Raw genomic sequence first — 25258 nt, 5'->3', positions numbered from 1 at the left:
TGTTGGTTAAACCCACACTTCATTCATTTTCCTAGTTATTACAAAGCATAAAGAAATCTATGTTCACATTCTCTTTCAATAAGCAGGTTCACCATTCTTGTTATTACATTCATGTAAGGCTGTATGTATGAAAATGGATTAAAAAAAAACAATGAATTTCTCAGAAATACTGACCTGGGGGGCGTTTCATCAATATTTTCGTCCGACAAGTTGTCAGATCTGACAACTTTCCTGGATTCTGATTGGTTGAGAAGCACTGTTACTATAGTAACTGTCGGATAAAACAGGACTTGTCAGATAAAAAGTCTGACAATTCCTTTCATGAAACGCTCCCCTGATACCCCCTTTTTCATATTCTACTTTTTGTTTTAATTTATCAACTACACATGAAACAATATGAAAGTTTAATATAAAAATTGCTATCACTGATGGCCTATTTTCAAGTTTGAATTCTAAAGATATTATTTTACAATGTATAGCTGCAAAATCATACCTAAAAGCTCGGGGGAACGTTTGATGAAAAGACTTGTCAGACGTTTTATCCGACAGTTTCCATAGTAACATAGCTCCTCAGCCAATCAAAATCGAGGATTGTCGGGGAAAAAATGTTGATGAAATGCTCCCCAGTTCTTTTAATCAGGCTGATGATACTGGAAAATTGTTGATCCCACTTGGTGTATAAGACCAAATTATATCGTAAACCAAATTAATGGTGGATCCAAAAATGTCTGATGTTGGACCATTGTGTTTTTTTTTAGACAACTGGTATAAGGCATAATACAGCTTTAAACATGTCACCTCAGTCTGCTGTTTGGCTCTCGTTTGGCAGAGCAAGTTCAGTAATCTGTAACACAGAGTTAAATGACCGATCAGTGGACTGACTTTTATAATCACTGCAATTACTGCATGAACAGGGTTCACATTCTTCATGGCAATATTATAAAAAAGTTGGTAAAGTATTGAAATGCAAAATTTTCTCGAGCCAGAAACATGACTGAAAACACTGATTCATTCTTTTATACCCGACAGAATATGGTTCGCTTAAAAAATTAAATAAATCTTAACATGGAAGTATGATAATGCAAGAGTGAATCAAATTGCATACATGCAAATACCATGTGTTGATTTACTGATAACCACAGTAAGTAACCCAAGTTACCCCACAACATTCTTATGATGGGATGCTCTGGGCTGAAAATAATCTGATTTAAACAGATTTATCAGACAAACACTGAAAATTTGATCAAAATCGGACAAGGAATAATGAAATTTTAAAGATTTTGCATTATTCCGGTGAAACAGTTCTAGGCATGTCTTCAAAAGTATTCAATGAGCAAACTGATGATGTCATATCCCCACCTGTTCTTTTTTATTTTATTATACGAAATTAGGTTTATTCCATTTTTTTTTTCTACCAAGAACTGAAAAAGAAATGGATTGACAACTGATTTACTGTGTTGGATATTCATTGCTGCGACCTATTTTATAATAAAGGAGACAAATTATTCACACATGTATGAAAAAATGAAACAATTATGATTTCATGTAATAACATATGAAAAAGGAAAGTGGGGATATGACATCATCAGCCCACTTAATGAATATTCATGATGACGTGCACACAACTAATTTCACAAAACATTGCTAAATTAAAAAATTCAATAACTTTGTAATTTGTTGTCTGATTTTGATAGAATTTTCAGCATTTTGCTCTGTGAATTTTACTCTATTTAGATATATTTTCAGACCAAAGTACCTCTTTAATCAAATATCATGCAAACTATTCAGTTCCATCATTCAAATGGTATACAAGTATACAGAAAAATAAAGAGCTATGGAAAAGCAGCAGATATTAGAGAAACACAAATTAGCATAAGATATATGACAAAAAATGTATTAACATACAAAACATACGATTTGGTACATGCAGAGTGCCAACTAAAAACTCCATCCCAAATAATTTGCTATTGAATTAAGAGTAAATGCATTTGAAAAAGTGATGGGTAAAATTTCAATACGATAAAAAAAAAAATTAATATTGAATTGTTTTGGAGTTTATCACTTCTCAACACGCTGACATGCATATAACAGGCAATATACACACAATATCTAGTTATATCCAACCTCTAATCCCTTTAGTGCATTGTTTAATTATCATACAGATCAATTTTTCCTTTCTTTTCAAAGGTTTATATGTGTATAAAAATCTTGTCAGACATATTCCAACAGGAGTCATGATAACTTTGTCCAGAAAAGCAATAAAACAAAAGGGGGCCCCTGATTTAAATGAACCAAATTTACAATGCTGTAACTATGTAATGAAAATATATTTTGAAGTTTCACAAAATTTTGCTTGTTTGTTAAATTGAACTTCATTGATTCAACTAGATTTACTTTTTGTATGAATTAACTAACATATTCTTCCAATTTTAAAAATGTGACCATAACAAATTCCAGCAATCTGGAATTTAAAATGGGATATCAAACCTTTACCAGATCATTTCGTGACAGATCATGTTGACATTTTGTCCAATATGAACAAAGTCAGATGCATTTTACATCCACGGCATTATAAGAAGAGAGTTGTAGTATTTATATGCATTATGTACAGCGAAAGATTATGTCATGCAACACAGAAATAAAACGCTGCAAAACTACTTGCACACTACTGTTGACTTATTATGCTGTATGGCTACACGAAATAAAACAAAGAATGATGAATGGAAAACAGGAAAAATTTTGTTATGATATGACTGCATTTGACCTAAGACTTTTCACATTTCTACACATATCACTTCACGTGTAAGAAAACAGACATTCTATAACTAAAATTGATAGTATACAAAAAGTGTTCTTTATGTTTGGCGAAGTGGTTTCTAACTATATAGAAAAGAGAGATATGATGAACATAAATTCAGTTGATGAGTTGATCCTCCCCTGTTTGGCAACTTAAAATCTTTTGGGCCTTTAAAGCAGGACAAATACACAACAAGTGCATCTCACAAAGAATATACTAGTAATACCATGGTCACATTTGCTCTACGGCGGCCGTACGGCGAGTCGAAAACAGCCATTTTCTTAATTTTTATCTAAACCCCCTAAATGTGGTTGGTACAAAAATGTTCAAACGGGTGTTTTTGACTCGCCGTACGGCCGCCGTAGAGCAAATGTGACCATGGTATTAGTCAACCAACTGGACTAATTGTTACACTTATATATTCTCATCCTTGATTTCTGAACTTCTACATCATGCCTTGAGCATGGATTAGCATATTTCCTTAAACATAGACATTCCCCAAAAATATATTCTGCACACATACATTACATAAACCTTCCACCTACTGGAAAATACTGATTGGTTTTTCTGTTTTGAAAGTATGTGTCCTCAAATGAGTGCTAATTTTCATTACATTATACACTGCCAAACTTAATTCACAAGAAACAGAGACTATTTTATACTTATAACAGCATTAAAATAATTTTCAATCAATGTCATCATGAATTAGATTGTGCTTTGTATCAAATTTACATGAGAAAAAAAGTGAATTATGAAAAGTTCTTGCTAATAAATATTAACGATTTTATTTTTCAGTAAAAAGCTATCCAACAAAACAATGGTATGAAAGCTGGAATTGCATTATATGAGATGATAATGGTGTTCCAAGTAACATCTATAATCAAATGCCGTCTAAATCAAACAGAGTACATCATTCATTTGAAATTATATAACTTAAATTCTTGAATGAATATCAAAATCAAAATAAATAAAAAAGCTTAATACATTTGGTTTAAGATGGTACAAAGCAAAGTGCTATTCTGAATACTTTTCACATTTATAGCTCTTTCTTAAAGCACATACTTGATGTGTGATAGGGGAATCATGCTATATATAGACTTTCATACACAAACAGAAAATGATCTGTTAAAACATGTTTCAACAAAGAGAGAATTAAGAGAAAGAAGGGGGAGGAGGTCATTCTGCATGGACCAATGAATGCACAATACAGGAAATATTTACAGAAACTCACATCTGCCATGGGTAGGAATTGTGGAAGCAAGCCACATGATCTCTAGAGGTGGCCTTTCATGTAATCACTAACTAAACTGAAGAAGTGGGAGCTACTCTCACACAACATCAGAAACTAGGGACAGAATCCAATGCACAGGCATCGAATTCATATAACAAATTTGCATTTGATAATTACATATACATACAGCAATTATTCTGGTTGGTGCGGCTATGAGGAAGCTTCTCCCTCCTTCTTGTCCACATTCTTTTCCTCGCGTGGCTTCCCCGTACCAAAAATGTCTGACCTCCTGGAAGGTGCACCTCCGACCGGGTCCTTAACTGTGCGTGGTGCTAATTTGAGCTTTGGCCTGGCAGCTGCGTCCTCTGTAGTATCATTAAAAAATATTTTAAGGAAAGAAAGGGGTTGAAAACAGAGAGACATAGAAAAGAGAAAGATGGGGAGAGAAAGAGAGAGAAAAAAGGGTATGCATCATTTAATAGAACAATGAATTTATGAAAGTTGCTTAATTTTCTAGGAAAAAAGCTTTGATCAATAAAAATACTGATCTGACAACAAACTCAAACTCTGAAAATAATCTTCATATTTACTAAATCTCTATACAGACATTAGCTTTTTTTAAAATAACGTGTAAATGATGCAATATGAACCTGAACTTGAATTTCATTATAAAAAAACCCCAACCAATTACAGCATAAAAAACATACATCAAAGAAGTATAATGAAATTAATAGTTTACAGGATAATACTATAGGAACCAGAAAATAGCATGAATGCTAGTCGGTCTGGTACCTTTAGATGCTCAAATACAAAATATAACACACCTGCTGTAGGTTCTTTAAATGTCTCTTGTGGTCTCCTGTTGTAATCATCTCTGCCACCTCTTCCCCTGCCGCCGCCTCCTCCATAACCCCTATCTCTGTCGTACCCATCACGACCCCCTCCGTAGCCATCCCTGCCACCGTATCCTCCTGATCTGCCGTACCCATCATCTCGTCCTCCCCTTCCACTGGCGCCTCCTCTCCTGTCATCCCATCCCCCGCCTCCGGAATTTTCATAGCGGCCTCCACCACCGCCTCCTCTGTATCCTCCTAAGAAGAGCAGAAAAGAGGCATTGTCATTTCCATAGATAGCTCAAATAGCAGCTTGAACAAAAGGAATTTGATTTCTGGTCACAGGTTTTGTAAGGAATTCACATGCTTTACAAATAATTTCAGTAGAACATAGGTCAGAAGAGATTTTTATTGTGACTTCCACATCTATATCCACAAACTGATTACAGATACCATAGAAAGTGTCATAGTTCTTTAAATTCTTCAAAAAAATAAATACCAAGTAAATTAAGAAATATTTACCAAGTGTTGTTCGACCAAGTAATATTATTGGAAATAAAAATCTATAACAATATACAGTGAAACCTGTTTATAGTGACCACCAAAGGGAAACACAAAATGTGACCTTTATAGACAGGTGGCTGCTATAGACAGGTTCTTATACACACAATCTGCCTCCATGGGAATCGGTTTTAGAGGTCACTATAGTCAGGTGGCCACTATAGACAGGTGGCCACTAACACAGGTTTGACTGTATATACTAAGCTTATCAAGTGCTATTTCATTAGCTTAGCACTGTAACTCAACATTGATAGTGAGATAACAGAGCAAGTATGATGAATATTCTTTATTACCATCCCTTCCACCTCCACCTCCTCCATAGCCACCTCGGCCTCCGCCTCTGCCTCCACCACCTGCAGAAGAACCTGTAAGAATAGGAATATATTTGATAGTAACTAAAAGATAAGAGAACTAGAATGGTGATAAAATTCTACATTTGAACATGTGAAACACCTCTGGTTGCTGCTGTATGCCATTCAACATAGCAGCAATGTTGACACTGAAAGCAACTAAGATGAATAGTTTTTCAAAAAGAGGAAAAATAAACCAACATTCATTTGATAATAAAGTCCCCATTTCATGGGCTCTAATGAATGGCCTTTGCCCAGTGACCCGATATTACATTCTCCCATTTGTCAATAACCACTATAAGAAAGTTTTATTGACGGAATTATACTTGAAAACTTATTCTAAATAAAAAACAAATCTTAACCTTGGATAGGTTTTTGATATTCATATCAAAGTCACTTGCCCCTAATAACCTTTGACCTACACCACAAGACCAACAACTCATGTCAGATAGTCATTGATAATAACCCTTTATAGCCAGAGTTTATGAAATAGGTCAATATACATTCTAAGTTATGATGATATTTTAAAAACTTAGTCTAGATTTTCTATGCATGAGAGATAAAATCCTAATGAGATTGAATTTGGTTAAAATGTTCACCTCAATGTTTCTTCAGAAGAATTTTCAATTTTAGCATACATTTACAGCAACATTACAAATAAAAGCTTTTGTGGGAGAATATAACCTTTAGTAATTACAATCAGAATGTATCTTACAATTACATGTATGATAACTATCACACTGACCATCATCATCATCATCATCATCGTCTTCGACATCATCGTTATCATCGCCACCACCAACATATTTTTAATTTTCAAATGACTTACCTCCTCTTTGCCCATCTCTCCTTTGATTCCTTCCCTGTGCAATGTCTACTCTGAGTTGGCGGTCATCATATATCTATCAAAAGAAAAAGAAATAACGGTAACTATAACTGCCAAAATTTCACCACTCATATCCATCACAATGTGAAGATGCTCACAGTGTTTAGACATTATTCTGGCAATGACCAAACCAACATGGTAAAGAGTGTAAAATATTCTGCAAAAGGATGTTAATATCGTGGTGGATTTTGCACTATATGGACCTCATAGTAATCTACAATGCCTGTACAATGGTTGTAGATTTGCAGGCTGAAGCTTCATGTAGTTAAGAGTGTTTAACCCATTCATTTTATCGATTCACAAACTACACTTGATATTACTTTCCTGGGTACAAAAAAAGACTCATTGATCATACTGGTCTAGAAATTGTTCTTCGTAAGAAAGTAATAACCTACAATAAACAAAAGACAACACAAAATTGGAATATTATCAATCAGCCTGATAAAAGTAAATTTTATTTCATTTATTTTTCCATTTCCAATAATCACTTACAATAAGTTTTGTTACATACATCTTGATATAATTATAATCAATAAAACAAAGAAACTTATTATGTATAATAAAGATAACAGGTCGGAAACGGAGGAAGCTGCTAAAAAGCGAAGCTTGTAGAATGGAGCCTCCTAATACATAATGGTTTGAACAATGTAAACAAAACACAAAATTATATTTGGATGGCTCAGAATGGGATATCAGAAATGGAATACCATAAATACTTCACGAGCTAGGAAGTATTGTAACAATTTATTAAGTGCAATATTGGCCCTAAACAGTGGAATACTTGTGGTATCGGATGAAGAAAAGCCATCCAGTATCAGTATCTTAAATGATTACTTATTTGGCTATGCAATATGGAAGGATATTGCAGAGCAAGTCTTGTACATAAACCTATGAAAATATATGTCAGGTTGCAGCAAATCACGCAATATGACCTGATATTTCAGACAATTCAGGCAGACCAAAATACATGTATTCATGCAATAATGAGACCTTCTAAAAATAATAACAATGAATATTGATAAACAAAGCACACTTACAGCTCCATTCAATTTCAATGCTTCTCTTAATGAATCTGCGTCTTCAAACTCTACATAGCTGAAACCTGAAAAATAAAAACAAAAAATCCATTTCTGATCAAGTACACAAAGGTTTCCTGTCAATATATAACAAAGAAAGCATTCCACATTTTGTAACTTGCCCCGATGGCTGTTAATTCTGGATCAAAATTAAAACAGAAAAGGCCTTATCTTCTTCCTATCAATCAATATAAATATAATTGAATCATGGACATAGAAATGACATTTTATTTATCTTCCTAACATTGATGGTGCAGCATTATGCAAAATTGTTGCTTCAGAGGAAGCGCTTGAATATCAGAGCTGCAAGTTAAATTTCAATTGACTTGCATCGAGACTGATTGCAGACTAATAAATAAGCATACCAACATACCAACCACAGTTTTTAGGAAACATTAAATATCTTGATGAATTTTGACATTACAATCATAAAACATGACATATGTATTCTACTTTCCTAATTCCAATTCACTGATATCAGTTTCAAATATGAATTTCAATATTGTGAGAAATCTGCAACAACAAGAACACTAAAAGCTTTATTTTCAAATAAAATTCCTGTGCTGTCACTTGTTTCATTGGAAGTTTGGAAGGCAGGGTAAGATATAATTTTGATTTTTCAGGGGCTAATTTGTACAACATTGGGGCAATGACTGAATTTTCCAGGCTTTTTCTTTCATTTCAAAGGCTATGTTTTATGTCACAAGCAATCATGCTGTAGTGTAGAAGAAAATCTCTTTATTCAGCCATATGTATAGGCCTAGTATTGCTTTTCTACTTGTTCTTGAATATTGTTTGTGTCAGATTGTTGGCTGTCATGAGGGTGGTGAAATCAACCTTTGACCTCATGTATTTCCTGTGCTGGAGTTAAAATGTAAATACTCCACTGAAATCCAAAACATCGGTCAGAGTCATAAGTGCTAGTATGACCAACGAAGGCCATGTTGAATTGAATATAGAGTAAGCTACAAAACAAATAAAGTATTACTCTATTACCTCTGAATTGACCTGTCTCCTTATCATGTACAAGGCGGGTACTATGAATCTGCGGGGGAAAATGTATATTTCTTGGTTAATTGCACAATGGGAACATTTCACACTATGACACAATAACTAACAAATGAAATGTAAGCATACTACTATCGAGTCAACCCTTACACAGCTCAATTTCCCTTCTCTCAATCGTTGATATTTCTCATCTTGAAATTTATTCTTCCTTGTCATTTTCTTTGCAGAATAAATGATGATGATAACAACAAAGATGAAGATGATAATGTTAATAATAATAATAACAATAATAATAATAAAGTTTTCTAAATCCATTTAGAATATAAATGTTCTTAGTCTATTTTATCGAAATACTCAAAATAGAATTGCTTGAAAAAGGATAAAGGTCTAGTACACCCTGACAGATTGAGGGGCTTATTACTGGAATAAGTTCATACAAGTAAACAGTAAAATGTACTGTACATGGAACATCAAAGTTGGCTGTTTTCAATCATTATTCTGAGCATCTAAAATTTAGCCTCTTAAACTTGGACTTAAAATGCTGATAAGCAACTGCTGTCAAAGAACATTATGAGACAGAGAGACTCACCTTCATCTGCTCAAATATGTAGTCAAGGTCTCCCTGGACAGTGTCATCAGGAAGGTTTCCTACATAAGCTGTGTATGGGGGCTCAGTTGGAAATGGAGGTGGGGGACCCCTGCCCCCTCCTCCTCCTCCACCACCTCTTCTGTCATTGTACCGTCCACCTCCTCCTCTATGGGGGAAAAATACATCAATTGCTTCATCATTTACATAAATATGGGTAATATCATCATGTTCTAATACAGATGAAATGGCTTTCACAAACACAACAGGAATGGATCGTCCAGAAAAAAACACCAGCAGGGGGTCCCCTGATCTTGATCCCATACCACTGAAATGTACAACTGTACTGAGCCAAACTAATGTTTGGTCCGGCCACGATACATTGTCATGGAATCAGCCAATCAGCGCTGTTGTTGCAATTGTGTGTGAAACAGTAATCATGACTTATGCATGGTGTGTATGCATAGCGCTAGCTACGCTCATGTGATACGCTGTACAGTATTACAAAATGGTGTTTACGTACACACAACAGTGAAACAACAATTTGGCCGAGACTGGAGGTTCGTTTGGGTAAGGTCGCAGTTGACTAATCCCCCACGTACTCGAGGCTCCCATTGCCATTTGCGAAAGCCGCCTAGTAGCATCACCATTTATTTTATGGAAGGAGCAATAATGGGTGTGTAAGAACTTCACAAAGTTTGTAGACATACTCGTATATCTTGCCTGAAATATGATTTTAAATGGCCTCACTTGATGTAATAATGACAATATTAATTTACAAAAGACAAGAAAATATCATTTGTATCAGCTTGATATATATCTTACTGCTCATGTCGGATCAGTAAATCTGGCTATTTCTGAAAAGTTACTGGCCCAACAGCAACTGGGCGTTGTGGCGTGCACCTGTAATCCAAGCTGTGGGGAAGTTACAAATTGATGCAGAGGTTCGAGCCCTGGTCACGTCTTTCGGATGGTGACGTTAAAGGTCGGTCCCAGACGTAAATAATCATATCTGATTGATACACGTCTGACAAAACTCAAATACACACACACACTGGTCTGGGACTGTCGGACCAGTGCCAGTGCTGAACAAGGGGTCTAAAAAGTGGATTTTTTACGTTTTTCCCGATGTTAAAGGATTTTGAAAACATGTCTTCACTAAAAACTGGCACTTTCGCAAGCCAATGTTGGCCACCCTTTTTATCCAGAAGTCAATGCAAAGATTAAAAAATGATAGAAAAAATACGACAACACCTCAAAATGTAGCGCCCTAAGTTTGGCCGATGTGTGTACGCATGCTATTTTCACATGCATTTGCAATGGAACTGCGCACTTAGCAACGTTCGCGAGCCGTTTAGAGGTGAATTGCAGCTGCCTCACGGAGCTTGTGGGAGCGCCATAGCAATTTTACATTGTAATGCAGACAGGGCGGCCATCGACTGGGGAATGCTATCGCGGTCCGAAGTGGTGGTCAACTTTGACCATTGCGATTGCTATCGGCCAATTTTTGTGAAAAATTGGTAAATACCATATGTATGGATTAAAATGGTTTGTGTAAAATAGTTACAAGATGGGAAAATCTTTAAGCAGCCGCACACCAGCGCAGATACTCTAGAGAAAAATCAAACTAGCATAATGCTGAGAATCGATAATGTCCCTCACTCACTGTTTCTTTTGTTTTTTATTGTTTGAATTAGGCCTAGGGCCTATACAATATTTCATTTTTTATAAAGATTTGACAATAAGGACCAACTTAACTGAAATATACATTGCTAATAGTCCCATTTCGGGTACACGTGTACACACCCGGTCAAATCAGTGCACGTGTACTGAATTCCATGACAATTATTTAATTGAACACAATTCTATTATCATGCTCACAACCTCACATTAATTCTAAATTTGCAGATGCTGCAAAAGTTTTAATCACTAAAATTCTACTTTCATACCCACCCTTGAAGTTCTGTATTTGTGCAAGAAGCCACAGCGCTCAGTCACACTTTTTTAATGAATGAAATCTGTCTTGGGCCGGCCTGGGGCACAGGCAGCATGCACAAAGTTTACATACGATGCAGTGACATTATGCTTGATAAAACAAGCTAAGAGCTCTTTGCTGCACCTTCATAGTACTTAAAGGACAAGTCCATCCCCAAAAAAATTTGGTTTGAATAAAAAGAGAAAAATCCAACAAACATAACACTGAAAATTTCATCAAAATTTGATGTAAAATAAGTTATATTTTAAAGTTTCGCTTAATTTCACAATAAACAGTTACATCATGTATATGCACATCCTGGTCGGTATACAAATGAGGAGACTGATGACATCATCCACTCACTATTTCTTTTTTATTTTCTTATGTGGAATATTCTAATTTTCTCCTCATTGACAAGTGAAACAACGATTAATTCCGCCCTGAACATGTGGAATTAACATTGTTTAATACTCTATGGCTCAGTCAAATTGGTCCTTATTGTAGAATCTGTAAAAAATGAAATATTGTATAATTCAAAACAATAAAAAACAAAAGAAATAGTGAGGGACATCATCCACTGTCTCATTTGCATGCAACAGAGTTGTGCATATCACTGTTTTGTGAAAAAAAATATCACAACTTTCTTATTTTACATCCGATTTTGATGGAATTTTCAGCATTATGCTAGTTTGATTTTTCTCTATTTATTCAAATCAACATTTTTCTGAGGGTCCAGTTTGTGCCTCGATCAGGGTTCTGTGTCACGATAGACCTTCATCCATATAATCGAGGTAAGCGCATGATTTTTTTTCCCTTTTAAGTTTTATTGCTATTGCGACCCCATTCTACCGATTTTGGAGAACACCCTCTGCCTAAAGTAAAGCCCTAATATTAACGGACGAGTCCTGGCCTGGGCTCTGGCCTGTTTCGAGCGGCTAGTACTAATATGACTAGGCATGCATGCTAGGCCTAGGAAGTAGGAGGAAGTACGTCACTACGTGCATCTCTCGCATGCGTTGCTCGCGCTTGACAATTTTGGCAGGGCTTGGGAACTGATGATGTCTTCTTAACGGGTGTCTTGCGACATGTGTCATTGTGCGATGCTGCGACTGGGCGGCTAAGTTCTGATTCAGATTAATGCTGCTGGACTGAACTTAGTTTTGTCGTTCGGAATCAGAGTATCTACATGTAGCAGTAGCATGTCGAGAGAACTGAAAATTATGTCTGAAAAAAGCTAAAGGGGGTCATCAAATCGGCATGTCCCCGTACCACTACTATATGTGAGTGCCCCCCACCCCCTCCCTTCCAGGATTCAAGCCAGGCTTGATCATTGAATGAGTGGTCTACGCTACGGACGGTATAGCGGTACCGGCATTGAATTGGCACCAATGCCATGATTGCATAGGCCATTGGCACGACTCAGACAAGTAACGATAAACATACTGAATAATAAAACTTACATTTCATAATCAGATAAACGATATACAAAATATTCAATAGAATTTATACAAAGATACATATTCAAAGATTTATTTCGTCTATATTTCGAACTTATTTACCCTCCGTAGCCACCGCCACCGCCTCCTGAATAACCTCTTTGCCTATCGTCATCATCTTGAAAACTCGACATTTTGTCCAAGTCTCAATTTAAAGTTGCCAATTTTTGTATTTCAATTTGTAAATTTTTACAGAGTGTATTCAATGCTTGAAATATCGGAATCGTTGATATTATTGTTGAATATTGAATATTTCAGAATAATTTTTAAGAGAGTAATAAAGATAATTACATGTCAAAACCATCCAATTTGTATTACATAAATAAAATAACATTGTTACTCATTAACATGAAAAGATGGCTACCAGCAGACAGCATGTCAATTCTAGTGTTTCAAATAGAAATGAAAATTCAATGAAAATGCCTGCGGACAAGCAATTTCTAGATACTTTCTGGAAATTGGCAGTACCATCAGATAATGAACGGATATCTGGAGCAACGACTTTGCTGCGAATTTTGATAGAGAAACAGAATAAAAACAAAAAGGTGAGCAATGTGTGTCGAACCCACGTGGTCGTGGTTTGGAAGCGGAGCTAGCAGCACGGCGCGGCCTGCTGGCCAGCAGCAGAGAGGGGCACGGCGCGCGGCACGGGCCGGGCGATCGAGCAGCTGGCTGCGCCTAGACAGATACAAATCCGATCGTGACCGGGATGTTCCTTATGCGGGCGCCTAGCCTGGAGGCGTTTGGGGAGTGAAAGTCCTATAGCCTATAGGGGAAGGCGGGGTAAGTTGTGACACTTTTTGCATTTTGCATGTTAGAATTGATATGACTCAGTAGCCGCACGGCCAATTTGGGAGACTCTCCAATAGGGTAGCTATATTTACTTTACTTTACTTTAAGTCCTCGATGCTGTAGGCTTGAGTTGAGTGCAGTGCCTGTTCATCGATCGGAGTATCTCCTCTGGTGGTAGTACAGTATCCATTGTATTAAAACAAAATATATATACCGGTACTTAAGACGAGAAAGGACTGACAGAAGTGTGTACATGTATGCTACTGCTAGAAACCGTGGAAAGACAAAGACAATACTGCCTACACTGGCTTATAGAGCAAATCATAATTCCTTGACCAGTGCCTATCTAGACGAATTTTGAAGGAGTTGACTGAAGGGGCTGAAATAACACTGTCAGGAAGACTATTCCACACATCTACAACCCTGTTACTGAAAAAGTACTTTCTAATATCAAGCCTAGAAAATTTCTTCTCCAACTTCAACCTATGACCTCGAGTCTAGACCTCCTCTGTGACTTAGTGAAAGGGTTGTGTTGTGTGTAATATATTCCAGTCATGTACTTGTAGACATCAATCATGTCACCTCTCCTTCGCCTATGAGCAAGACTCGGTAATTTTAGTTTCATGAGACGTTCCATATAATATATCATATATCATATATTATATTAATATATCATATATTAATATTATATTATATTATATTATTATATTAATATATATTAATATTATATTATATTAATATATATTATATTAATATTATATTATATTAATATATCATATATTACATGATTTTTTTTTTTTTTTAAATACAGACAAATTATACATCACTTGAAAGGTTTTTTCAAGACAAATTCAATGGTGAAGACCAAATTACAATACAATTGGAGCACCATAACTGAAGATATGGCCTCTTAAAGGGACGCTATACGCGGAACTTTTCTGCCACCCAAGACAAGTACCCATTGCATTGGGTGGCAGATCTACAGTAGTACAGGTACTTGTAGATCTAAGAAACTTCCATACTTTTTTTTCATGTAGGTTACTAAGTTAATTTGACTAAAATGCAACACAAGAGGTGATCTTGTAGAGCATGGCTGTGTTACCTTCATGTTTTTCTTATTTAAACAGCTTCTATTTGTGAAAATATAGTATACAAGAAGAAAGATAACAAATTAGAATAAGACAAGAGAAGTGCATGGGACGCTTTGCGTTGTTAAAAAAAATTAATCAACTCTTGGGGGTCTCATTCCTCAACAGACTTTAATCAGAAAATAAAAATGAATGTCCCACTAAACTTCCCGGTATCTGTAAGATTTATATCATTCAAAAGTAGAAAATTAAGTTTCGCAAGTAATTTTTTTTTCTTTCTGTTTGTCCATGTTCACTCTGTATTCTGTATAATTACCATGATGTCTCAAACTTGTTTGCAGATCCGAGAATACGAGATCAGACAGCTGGAGCTGCAACAGTAGCTAGAAATGTACTCCACTGCTTAGAATTATAGAATATATTAACATTAAATATATTGGAATATATAAAGTTAAAAAGCAAGTCTCTGACATTATCTGAATTTCTACTACATTTAAAATCACATTTACAAAATAATCTCCCTCCTAGTAAACATAATAAAACAGGGACCCATTATTGTGTACATCATGTGAATTGATGAGACAGCTTATTGATATGATGACACAAAACAACAGAATATAGATATAGTCATGTATCTATTCATTTTAATACCAGTACCAGGCAGCAGTCAATGCATGGTCTGCGCCTGTACATGAAAAAAAAATGAGACTGGAATTAAACATGCTTTAATTCCCGCCTGTTTTTTTTTTCTTGAAATATTAAGTTGAAATTATCATTAATTTATCATCAATACACATAATTCATGCAGAAATCAAATGCACAACTTATCACCTACAACTAATTTCAATGGGTTTAACAATAACATACATGCATCAAGTACCACACCCACGGCCACCACGCCCACTCCTTTCGGTCAGCCATGGCACCAAAATCACACTCTAGGCGGCACAACATGGGCTTGCATTCGCCTCTTGCGCAGCTATGCGACACATTCTTATATATCAAAATTAGATTTTCTGATACAAATACACTTCAAAGAATTAATTTATATCTGATATTTGATTGTTCCCTGGGAAATTTTCTGTTTATACGGCTTTGAAGTAAGAAAATAGAAACATGATTTACCTTAAGTGTCCAAAAAACTCCTTTTTATAACGAAAAACATTGCCGACATTGAACTGAAATCGTCACTAACTTGTAGAAGAAAGTCTGCCGATTTTAATGATACATAACACATGGTTATTTGATGCCCCTAAAGGGCGTCAACAAGTAAAAGTAACTTGCAAGATTAACCCGGTTCTGGAGTCATATTTTCCAAAATGGCGACTTCCATCGTGTGACGACGGACAGGTGGTGCTCTCGAAAACGGCCTTAAAAACAACATTTTGGCGATGCAAATGTGAGTAAATTGACTAGAAATAAGAAGTTTAGATATAATAGAAAAAGATCGTAACATTTTATGAAAAAAGGATTTGAAATGTTGATACACTGGCTCAATGAACTTTGCCCATTTTGCGTGTTGGCAGAATAGGAAATGTGTTAAACGCGAACCCGTTGCGATCGCTAAATAGGGGAGACAATCTCCCACATTGGAGACTTGCTTTCCAAAAGGACAAAAGAAACAACACCAACAAAAGCAAGATTTTTCCCACCCAAAATTTTGACTCACTGAGGTCAGAAGCCCATTTGTTTTGTGTGTGATTGACAACAAAAATCCTTATCAAAACAAAAGTAGACGGTGAATTTTTAAAGTAGACGGTGAAAAGTGGTAATTTTTCATGAGGAATCTGCTTATCACATTTTTATTTGCCGCCAAGGTAATCCTTTTGCAGCAAAGTAAACAAAGGAAATTGGACTCCAAAACTGGAGACTGTCTCTGAAATTGGATACCCAAATTCTTTACAAAAGTCTCTGATATTGGAGATAATCTCCCACATTGGAGACAGTCTCCATTATTGGCCGTGCGCCTCTACTGTACATGACTATGGCTGGGCATTATCGTGATATTGGGAACCACCGTTCATACAGCAGTGCTTTATTCAGTCACACGCATGGTTCCCCATTTCCACCTCCATTCACTTCGTACACAAGTGCGCCTACACAAATCTACGAGTGGTTCCCCAAAACACGTACCTTGCCTTTAAATTTGATTCTTGGGAAACGTTTTTCACCTACATATAACTTTCTACCCCTACACTGAAAGTCATCGTGACCTTTGAAAAAAACGATGTCAAATGGCTCAACTTGCCCCATATACCGTATTTGCCGGCATAAAGGCCGCGGCGGCATATAAGCCGCACCCCCGATTTTGCGAATCATCTTTGAAAAAAAAAATGCATGACAGAATTCCCGGCAAAGACGGACAAAATCTTGGTTGGAAAATTGTTCAACAATCGCCGAGGAATGGGAAATAATAAACACGCATGCTTTAATTCTTCTAACTTACTACCGTATTTCATCTTTTTCGGAAGGCGACGCAAGGAAAATAATCCACCATAGACGTGAAGAAGCGGCCGTGGTAATCAAGCGCTGCAGAGGTAAATGAGAGCTGCGGAGGTAAACAAGCGCTGCGGAGGTAAACAAGCGTGGCGGAGATAAACAAGCGTGGCGGAGATAAACAAGCGCTGTGGAGGTAGACAAGCGTGGCGGAGATAAACAAGCGCTGCGACGGTAAACAAGCGCGGCGAATGTTTTATTTCTTTCAATTAACTTCTTTTTTTACAAATAAAGTTGAATAAATACACAAGCACGGGCGGTGTTTCAATGTTTGTTTTTATTGAAGTCGGCGATGTAGTATGAGAGAAATAAAGACTGAGAGAGAGGTAAAGACCAAGTGAAATAAAGACACTGGTGGCGGAAGCCCAAAAAAGTAGATGGGGTCTACCTGAAATTTTGTGATGGACAAAAAAAAATAATAAAAAAGGTCATCAACCTAAATTTTAGGGGGGGCAAGAGACATTTTAAGGGGGTCCACCAGAATTTAGGGGGGCCGGGGGACGCAGGAAACAAAATTGACAAGCAAAAAAAAAGGGTTTTTTCAATTTAGGGGGATCGTCCTCATCTCAAATTGTAACAATGTAACAAATGTAAAATAATTTGACTAGCAAAAAAAAAAAGGTCATCAACCTTAATTTAAGGGGGGGGGGCAAGAGACATTTTAAGGGGGGTCCACCAGAATTTAGGGGGGGGGACGCAGGAAACAAAATTGACAAGCAAAAAAAAAGGTTATCAACTAAAAATTTAGGGGGGATCGTCCCCCCCATCTCAATTTTTTTGGGGGACTGCATGCCCCCCCCCACGCTTCCGCCGCCTATGAATAAAGTTGAACACGGATTCTTTCTTGGAAGTTTGTGGTCTTGAAAAAGACCGTTATTAATTCACGCACAAAGCAATTTCAAATGACATACCTTGTCATGTTCCCTCGATCTCTTCCTGAGCGGGAAAATATTGAAGGCGGCATGATATCTTTTTTTAATACTTACGCTATTTTTCCACCTGCAATAGAATATTAAATTGCATGCAAACATCGTGTATCACCGTGTCATCATTATTATCGCACGCAAATCGTGCATCATCATTTACTATTGTCAACATATACATGCTCTATCATCATCCTCGTCGTCACCATCATCATAATCCAGAATGCCTAACAAGTTAAAATCACTCATCTCAATGTTGTAACTTTAATTATCATTTTTCAAATAGCAATTCATTGACAAAATATTCATCCAAAATATTATTCACTACCAACCAGCCTAATCAGATTATCACCGCAGCAGACCACAGCACACATCGCAAGGTAGGTTTTTATTATTATTTATTGGCCGATGAGACTTGGAGATGCAAAACAAAAAAAAGATCAAAAGGTAAATATTTTCATTTTATTTTCCATTACGATCGATGACAATGTAAAAATAAATTTGAAAAATGTAGAGCGAGGTGCTACTAATCTTCCTGGCTCCTGCAAGGAAGATAGAAATGAAAACATGTTAAATCAATGTTCCACATAATTTCATAAATAAATAGTAATGACCGTTCATTACAATTACAATGCTTTTGTCGTCAAAAGTCTACCAATACATGTCTTGGATCGCCGCGAACAAGCTGCCTAGCCTGCAATTGGCAAGTACCCCGCAGTAGGTGCGAGCGCTAAAGCGCGCGCGGAAGCCATGCATTGCAAACGTATTAAACATGACATTGCCGGCCCCAGACAGAGTCAGATCGCTGGCACGGTCTCTGAGCTCTACTGCGTTTATGGAAACAAATTTTACACCTAAGCAGAATTAAATTTGAGAAGATATCACGTACCGGTACTGAAAATGTTTGATTAAATAAGTAAAGATTTTTACTGTTTCATCCTATAAACGCACTGTTTTAACTACCATTACAATGAAAGCGTCACTGTAGTCCCATTCGTACGCACACGCGATGTTTTGACCACGTATTCAGCGTTCGCTGGACGCGGCTTTTGACTATCGTCACGTATAGGCTGCACCCCGACTTTTCTTCATTTTCTCATAAAAAAAAAGTGCGGCCTTTACGCCTGCAAATACGGTAGGCCTATGGGGTAAGTTGTGCCACCGTCTGGGGTAAGATGAGCCACAAAAACTGTACAAAATGTATGGGGAGAGATCCAGCATGTCAATTTTTTGTTTGAAGTCTTTTCACTTGCTAATTCTCTATAAACACTAAAAGGAAAAGAGCAGTCATGTAAATTTGCTCCTTTCAGCCTGCATTTCAATCGATTTTTATGGTTTGTTTGTTTTTTAAGATAGATTACCATAAGAATTACCATGGCTCAACTTGCCCCATGCTGTTTGGCTCAACTTACCCCAGTCCGAACTTAGTGCGATAATTTTGTATCCACACATTTATTATGCATCCATCATATAAAAGACTATGACAAGAATGAAGGTCCATACCTGGACTAACAATGTTGTTATAATGTCTTTACTATATTTAAAGATGTGTGTGTGAATAAAGCACTTATCTATTTCACACTCTTTTTTTACTTTTTTTGCTGAAATTCATACTTTTCCATCTAAAAAACTACTTTTTGTTTCAAAGTGGAAAACAATAGGTGGTTTCAGACCGCCTCGAAGTTCGCCAGTTCCAGGTATTCTCTGATCGGGAAATTTACCCCGATCAGAAAATACCAGGTATTTTGGTAATGTGAAAGCAAACTACGCTTTATTTCCCCAAAAGAAAATACCCGCTAAATAGTAGGTACTTGGCGAAATTACGAGAACTTTCGTGGGGATTTTTCCAAGGTCGCAGGTATTTCGGCGATGTGAAAGCAAATTACAGGAACTTTTAGCCCAGCGTGTCGTTGGGCGCGGCGGCGTGGGTGGCTGCTGGGCTAGTGATTTTGAATCTCGCGCCCTGCCTGCTTATCAGACCATACTGCGCATGCTCGTAACTTCGGGAACTTATCCCGAAAGATGTGTTTCGGGGCGGTTTGAATGCAGGAGTCTTGTGATCGAGGTGGTTTGAAACCACCTAATGTGGTGGGGTTAGGGGTTATGCTATGGGTCATCAATACATGACACCACCACAATGTCTGACTCATTCATTATTGGCCTGGGGCTGGTGGCTCAACTTGCCCCTATGCTCAACTTAACCTGCCTTCCCCTACTGTACGTATGGTCACTCCCCACTAATGCCTGGGACCCCTCCCTGTATTTCCCCACATACGGGTACAAAATTCAACTTTCACCCCGAGAATTCTACTTTCCCTCTAAAAGATCTAGCCCTAAAACATGTACACGGGGTCCAACTTCATTTCCAACATTTCTGCGATATTTGATTTCATTTTTAAAGAAGAATTCATTAAAATAACGAGAGATTTGTTAATGAGAAAATGGGAAGAGCTTACGGCCGTGTTTACGTCGCCATCTTGATTTCTGTGTCTTCCACTTGGAGACAGCATGCAAATCGCGCGTTACGCAATGCAGTCGCCTAGTGGAAGACACAGAAATCAAGATAGCGACGTAAACCCGGCCGTAAGCTCTTCCCATCTTTTCACAACATTTTTCTCGATTTTTTAATGAATTCTTCAAAAACGATAATACGAAATTGATATCGCAGAAATGTTGGAAATGAAGTTGAACCCCATGTACATGTTTTAGGGCTAGATCTTTTAGAGGGAAAGTAGAAATCTCGGGGGAGAAAGTTTCAGGTTTTGTGGCCGTCCGTGCGTGAATATATGGCGTCCCAGGCGTCAATGGGGAGTAAGCCTACATAGAGTAGATGACTTTTACTCCCTAGACGCCTCCAGGCTAGGCCCAGGCCCAGTGATTCAATTTAGTTGTTAGGCAAAGCATGCCAAGTAAAAAAAAGTAGTAATTAATCGTCCTCGCACGCAGTATTTTGTAGAAATTCCACCAGTACTCTGTTATGTCAGTAAAGTTAGAGGCGCACGGTCAATATGGGAGACAATCTCCCATATACGAGACTTGCTTTGCAAAAGAACGAAAGAAACTACAACAAAAGTGTAACTTTTTCCACCTAAAATTTTGTCTCACTGAGGTCAGAAGCCCATTAGTTTTGTACGTGGATAACAACAAAACTCCTTATCAAAATCAAAGTTTTTCATGAGGAATCTGCTTATCACATTTTTATTTGCTGCCAAGCCAGGTAATGGTTTTGCAGTAAATGTAATCAAAGGAAATTGGTCTCCCAAATTGGAGACTGGATCTGAAATTGGATACCCAAATTCTTTACAAAAGTCTCTGATATTGGAGATAATCTCTTTTAAGCCTGAGTCATATCGATTATTTTGAAAACCGGTGTTCGACAGCTCTAATTCGATCGAACATCGATGCATCGAATATAACTGGGCGGGGAAAATTTGTAGTCTTTTGTTTTTGCGTCGATGCGATGCGCTTTGCATATGCACTACGCACTGACGGTATGCATGCGCTGGTGTTGGCCGGGTGAGCGTTGCACAAGCAGATGACAAAGCAAAGTTCGTTTGTATTTTCCATGATCACAAAACACACAAAAAAGGCCGGGGACCAAAGCAGAATTCTTCCCAAAATATCTTCAACAATGATATTTGCAGATGACAACATATAAGTTCAAAATGAAACAATAATAAAGACATGAATCACGCAGAGTCGATCCGAATGATTTTCGGTCGACTAGCATTCGCAGTCCATTCACCAGCCCCGTCCGCAGCTCCGTACACTCACTCTCACGAAACGACAGGCGTGCTTGGCGTCAGCGCCAGCAAACAAGTGCAATCAACGGAGAGCACTGCAACTTGCCTGAGATTGTGTAGTTGGATCCAAAATGAGCTCCAAATAAATTTATGGGAATAAATACGTAATTTTCTCTGGATGGTCATTTGAATTGCTATTCAATGCTGATATAACGATTGTGAGGAAAGATTGTGGAATATGAGTTATGACGATGTTCGAGAATTAATCCTGATAATGACAATCCAGTTTTTTAGACGCAATTATGAGCATGCGATCAAAATAAATACGAATGTTTCGAATCGAGCCCTAAATTCATCTAAATTATTACGATTTAACAAGATTTTATGGTCATACTAAGAATATTGACGATGTCAGCAAAGTATGTTATGTTCATATGGAAGAAATAATACTGGGATTATTTCTATTGTTATTCCATCTCTGGACGTCTCCTCCAAGCTCCGAGAAAATAAGCACAATGCGCATGCGTGTTTGATGACGTATGACACATTTTCCCATTCATGAAATCAGAGCCCAAAAATGGGCACAAACTAGCTTCAAATTGATGGGAAAAAATATCAAACGCAATTTTCTCTGTTTTGTCATGTTAAATGTTATTATATGGTGATATTACGAACTTGAACAGAGTTTTTGCATGTAGACAATGTTCGAGAATCAATTCTGACGTGATGATTATTTTTTTTAGACAAGTGCACTAGCTCGACTCAAGTCAAGTCGATCGTCATGAGATGTCCGCCATTGAAAATTGAAACGAAATACAAACGTTTCACATCAAGCTCTAAATTCATATTAATGATTATCATATGCAAATTATTGTTAAATATTACGATTAAATAATGTTCTATGGTCATGATTTTAATATTGTTCATGAAAGCAAGATTTATTTTACGTTGATCGCGTCAATTTCCGGCCATTTTCTGGTTTGATTAAAGAACAGTACTGCGCATGCACGATCGATGGCCATGACTTCCATTCATGAATTCATCGTGCATAAATTATCTCGGCACGAGCAGACGAGTAAGACTCGAACTATGATCGAAATAAACTTCAAATTAATGGTGAATAGCATCATAATTACTCATTCGGTTTCATTTTGGGGGCAATAGAAATCAAGTAAGTAGTAGTAAAGTTGGACATTACTGATATTTTGATGATTGATTGTGTAAACCAAACGAATCGGCCGGCCGACGTATTTTTTTTTTTTTCGATGCACCGATTTTGCAAAATCTGCACCGGTGTTCGATGACATCGATCGAACACCGATTTTAAAATCGATTCGACTCAGGCTTAATCTCTTTCATGGGAGACAGTCTCCCATATTGGCCATCGCCTCTACTGGCCACATGATTTTTTTATTTTCAGTATAGATAGAAGTATAGAAGTATAGATAGGCCTATCTTGTAATAGGGATGTGACATGAAAATAAAAACAAAACAGGCAAACCATATCAAGCTGCACCTCGTATTGATCAGTATGACCTCTACCATGTTCATCGAGATAGGGCTTTACAAAGAGTTTAAAAACCCCATTACATCCTGAATTTTGATCCCCTGTTGGAGCAAATGCCTTTGATTCTGTACGGAAGAGTCTGTTTCTGATTCATTCTGTTGCGTGAGTACAAAGGGTAGAGTTGTGTGAGTACAAAGGGTAGAAGTGCTTACCTATTCTTCTTGGCTAGACTGTTCAACTTCCAGTAGTGAAGAACCAGCTACTTCAGCAAGTTGAACGAAGCTGTGTAAACCACAGAAAAAGTTGGTCAGAGATTCTGCAGGTGCTCTATCCTCTGGTGTAAGATCACCCCAGTTCTGAGCTATTTCTGGTAATATGTCTTTACGAAATGACTCTAGTAGTTCATGCCATGTCTTTTCAGTCGAAGCCCTGTCTGACATTATACTCCTGAGAGTCCTGATGTGTCCCAAGATAGGAGTTTTGATGGTTTCAAATCGACAAATTCTAGGCAGTCTCTAATGACCTGACCAATGTGATCGAAGCCAACACGATGCTCCAAGAGCTTGTGTACATGGCATGTAAGCTCTGTTGTATAGGTCTACTGATTTTCATCAAAGGTGGTTACTGTTGTGTTCTTGAGACTTGTTTTCATCAAGGTTCTTTATTTTTTTTGACATTGCAACGTGCTCACTTTTCATCTCTTGTATAGTCTCAACTAATGTTATCAATCCATCTTCTAGAGCTGTTTATGTGGTCACTTTGTGGATCATATTTCTTAAATATTTTGACTTTCCCCTCATGGTACTATGTCATAGATCAACTTCTATTTAATTCAGCATTTTTTTCTCTTTGCTGGGAGGAGAGGTGTTCAAGTTTAATCCTTTCAGCATCAAGCTCACCTGTCTTCTCCTCAAGAGATATATGCAATAGACCTATTTCATTATCCTTATCTTCAATTGATGTATGTAGAACTGATGCCACTGTTGGACTTGCTTCAACATCCATATCATGGTCAACATGTTTACGTTTTCTTGTTGCAGCTGGTTTTCTAGGAAACTTGTAAGGGGATGAGAGGAAGCTTTCGTGCCCATCTGTTTTACGGGATTTATTTTTATTTTCTTTTTTGAATGCATTAGGGCTTTAACATTTTCTTTGTACGCTGACAGTGTTGCACAAGATTCAGTCCCCCACTTGCTCAAATAAGTTGACTGCAACCATTTTGCACAATCATGGCCATTTTCCTTTCTATAATCAAGTACTTGACCTTTAGATAGCTCTAACTGTTGGATATTGGATTGATTTAATTCCGAGGGGCTTGCACTGGTTACATGTATTAAAATATTTGATTTTTCCCGCCTTCAAAATTCAATGCATCGATGTTCGATCGAATCGAAGCTGTCCAACACTGGTTTACAAAATAATCAATATGACTTGGGCCTCCTTGTGATCATCACTGGATTCTCTCCTATTAAATTTATTCTGGCTTCTGTTGACACCGATTAGAAAAATTCCTTTGCAAGAACTTTTTTTGCTCTTTTGAGCAGCTGTTCCTGTGTCTTCTTACACTGCAGCTTTTTCCTTCACTCTTGAGATGGCCTAACTTATTGATTTATCAGGTACATTTTAAAGACGGGATTTGAAAAATCAGTATCATCCTCTACGTAATCTGTACCACAATGCAATCCTTTAAAGATTAGCCGTTTTGTTTTTCTTTTATCCAGGATGAATACTGTTCAGAGGTATCATATAGTCTGAGAAGACTTGTGCGAGGTCTAGCTTCATCAAGGAAAGGTGCCAGACAGGGTTATGCAATAGCCCTTACTGAAGTAAGTTTCAAAGGCAAATTCTCCAATTTTTTTTAATTAGAAAAAAAAAATTGGAGGGGAGGGGGTGGGATTGTTAACATGAGT

General features: G+C 37.2%; 2 protein-coding genes across 2 annotated transcripts in view; one reads left to right on the top strand and one right to left on the bottom strand.

The window, feature by feature from the left end:
- Positions 1 to 1729: 1729 nt before the first annotated feature.
- Positions 1730 to 12968, bottom strand: LOC121408838 (glycine-rich RNA-binding protein 10-like). Its single transcript, XM_041600505.1, has 8 exons — positions 12863 to 12968; positions 9332 to 9497; positions 8731 to 8779; positions 7696 to 7760; positions 6602 to 6674; positions 5716 to 5787; positions 4853 to 5119; positions 1730 to 4393 (listed from the first exon to the last, which is right to left on the bottom strand). Exons 1-8 carry the CDS (start codon positions 12931 to 12933, stop codon positions 4239 to 4241), a joined length of 918 nt encoding a protein of 305 aa, XP_041456439.1. The 5' UTR covers positions 12934 to 12968; the 3' UTR covers positions 1730 to 4238.
- A 90-nt stretch (positions 12969 to 13058) lies between these two features.
- LOC121408839 (myb-binding protein 1A-like protein) overlaps positions 13059 to 25258 on the top strand; it is a 49340-nt gene continuing 37140 nt past the window's right edge. The window contains exons 1-2 of the mRNA XM_041600506.1: positions 13059 to 13344; positions 25070 to 25174. Coding sequence (XP_041456440.1) covers positions 13156 to 13344; positions 25070 to 25174 — 294 coding nt within the window. The 5' untranslated portion in view covers positions 13059 to 13155. The remainder of the gene's footprint in view (positions 13345 to 25069; positions 25175 to 25258) is intronic.

This window comes from Lytechinus variegatus, chromosome 2, assembly GCF_018143015.1.
Source record: "Lytechinus variegatus isolate NC3 chromosome 2, Lvar_3.0, whole genome shotgun sequence".
NCBI classification, from domain to species: Eukaryota; Metazoa; Echinodermata; class Echinoidea; order Temnopleuroida; family Toxopneustidae; genus Lytechinus; species Lytechinus variegatus.
The sequence above is the reverse complement of the archived record's forward strand: the minus strand, read 5'-3'. Positions and strand labels throughout refer to the sequence as shown.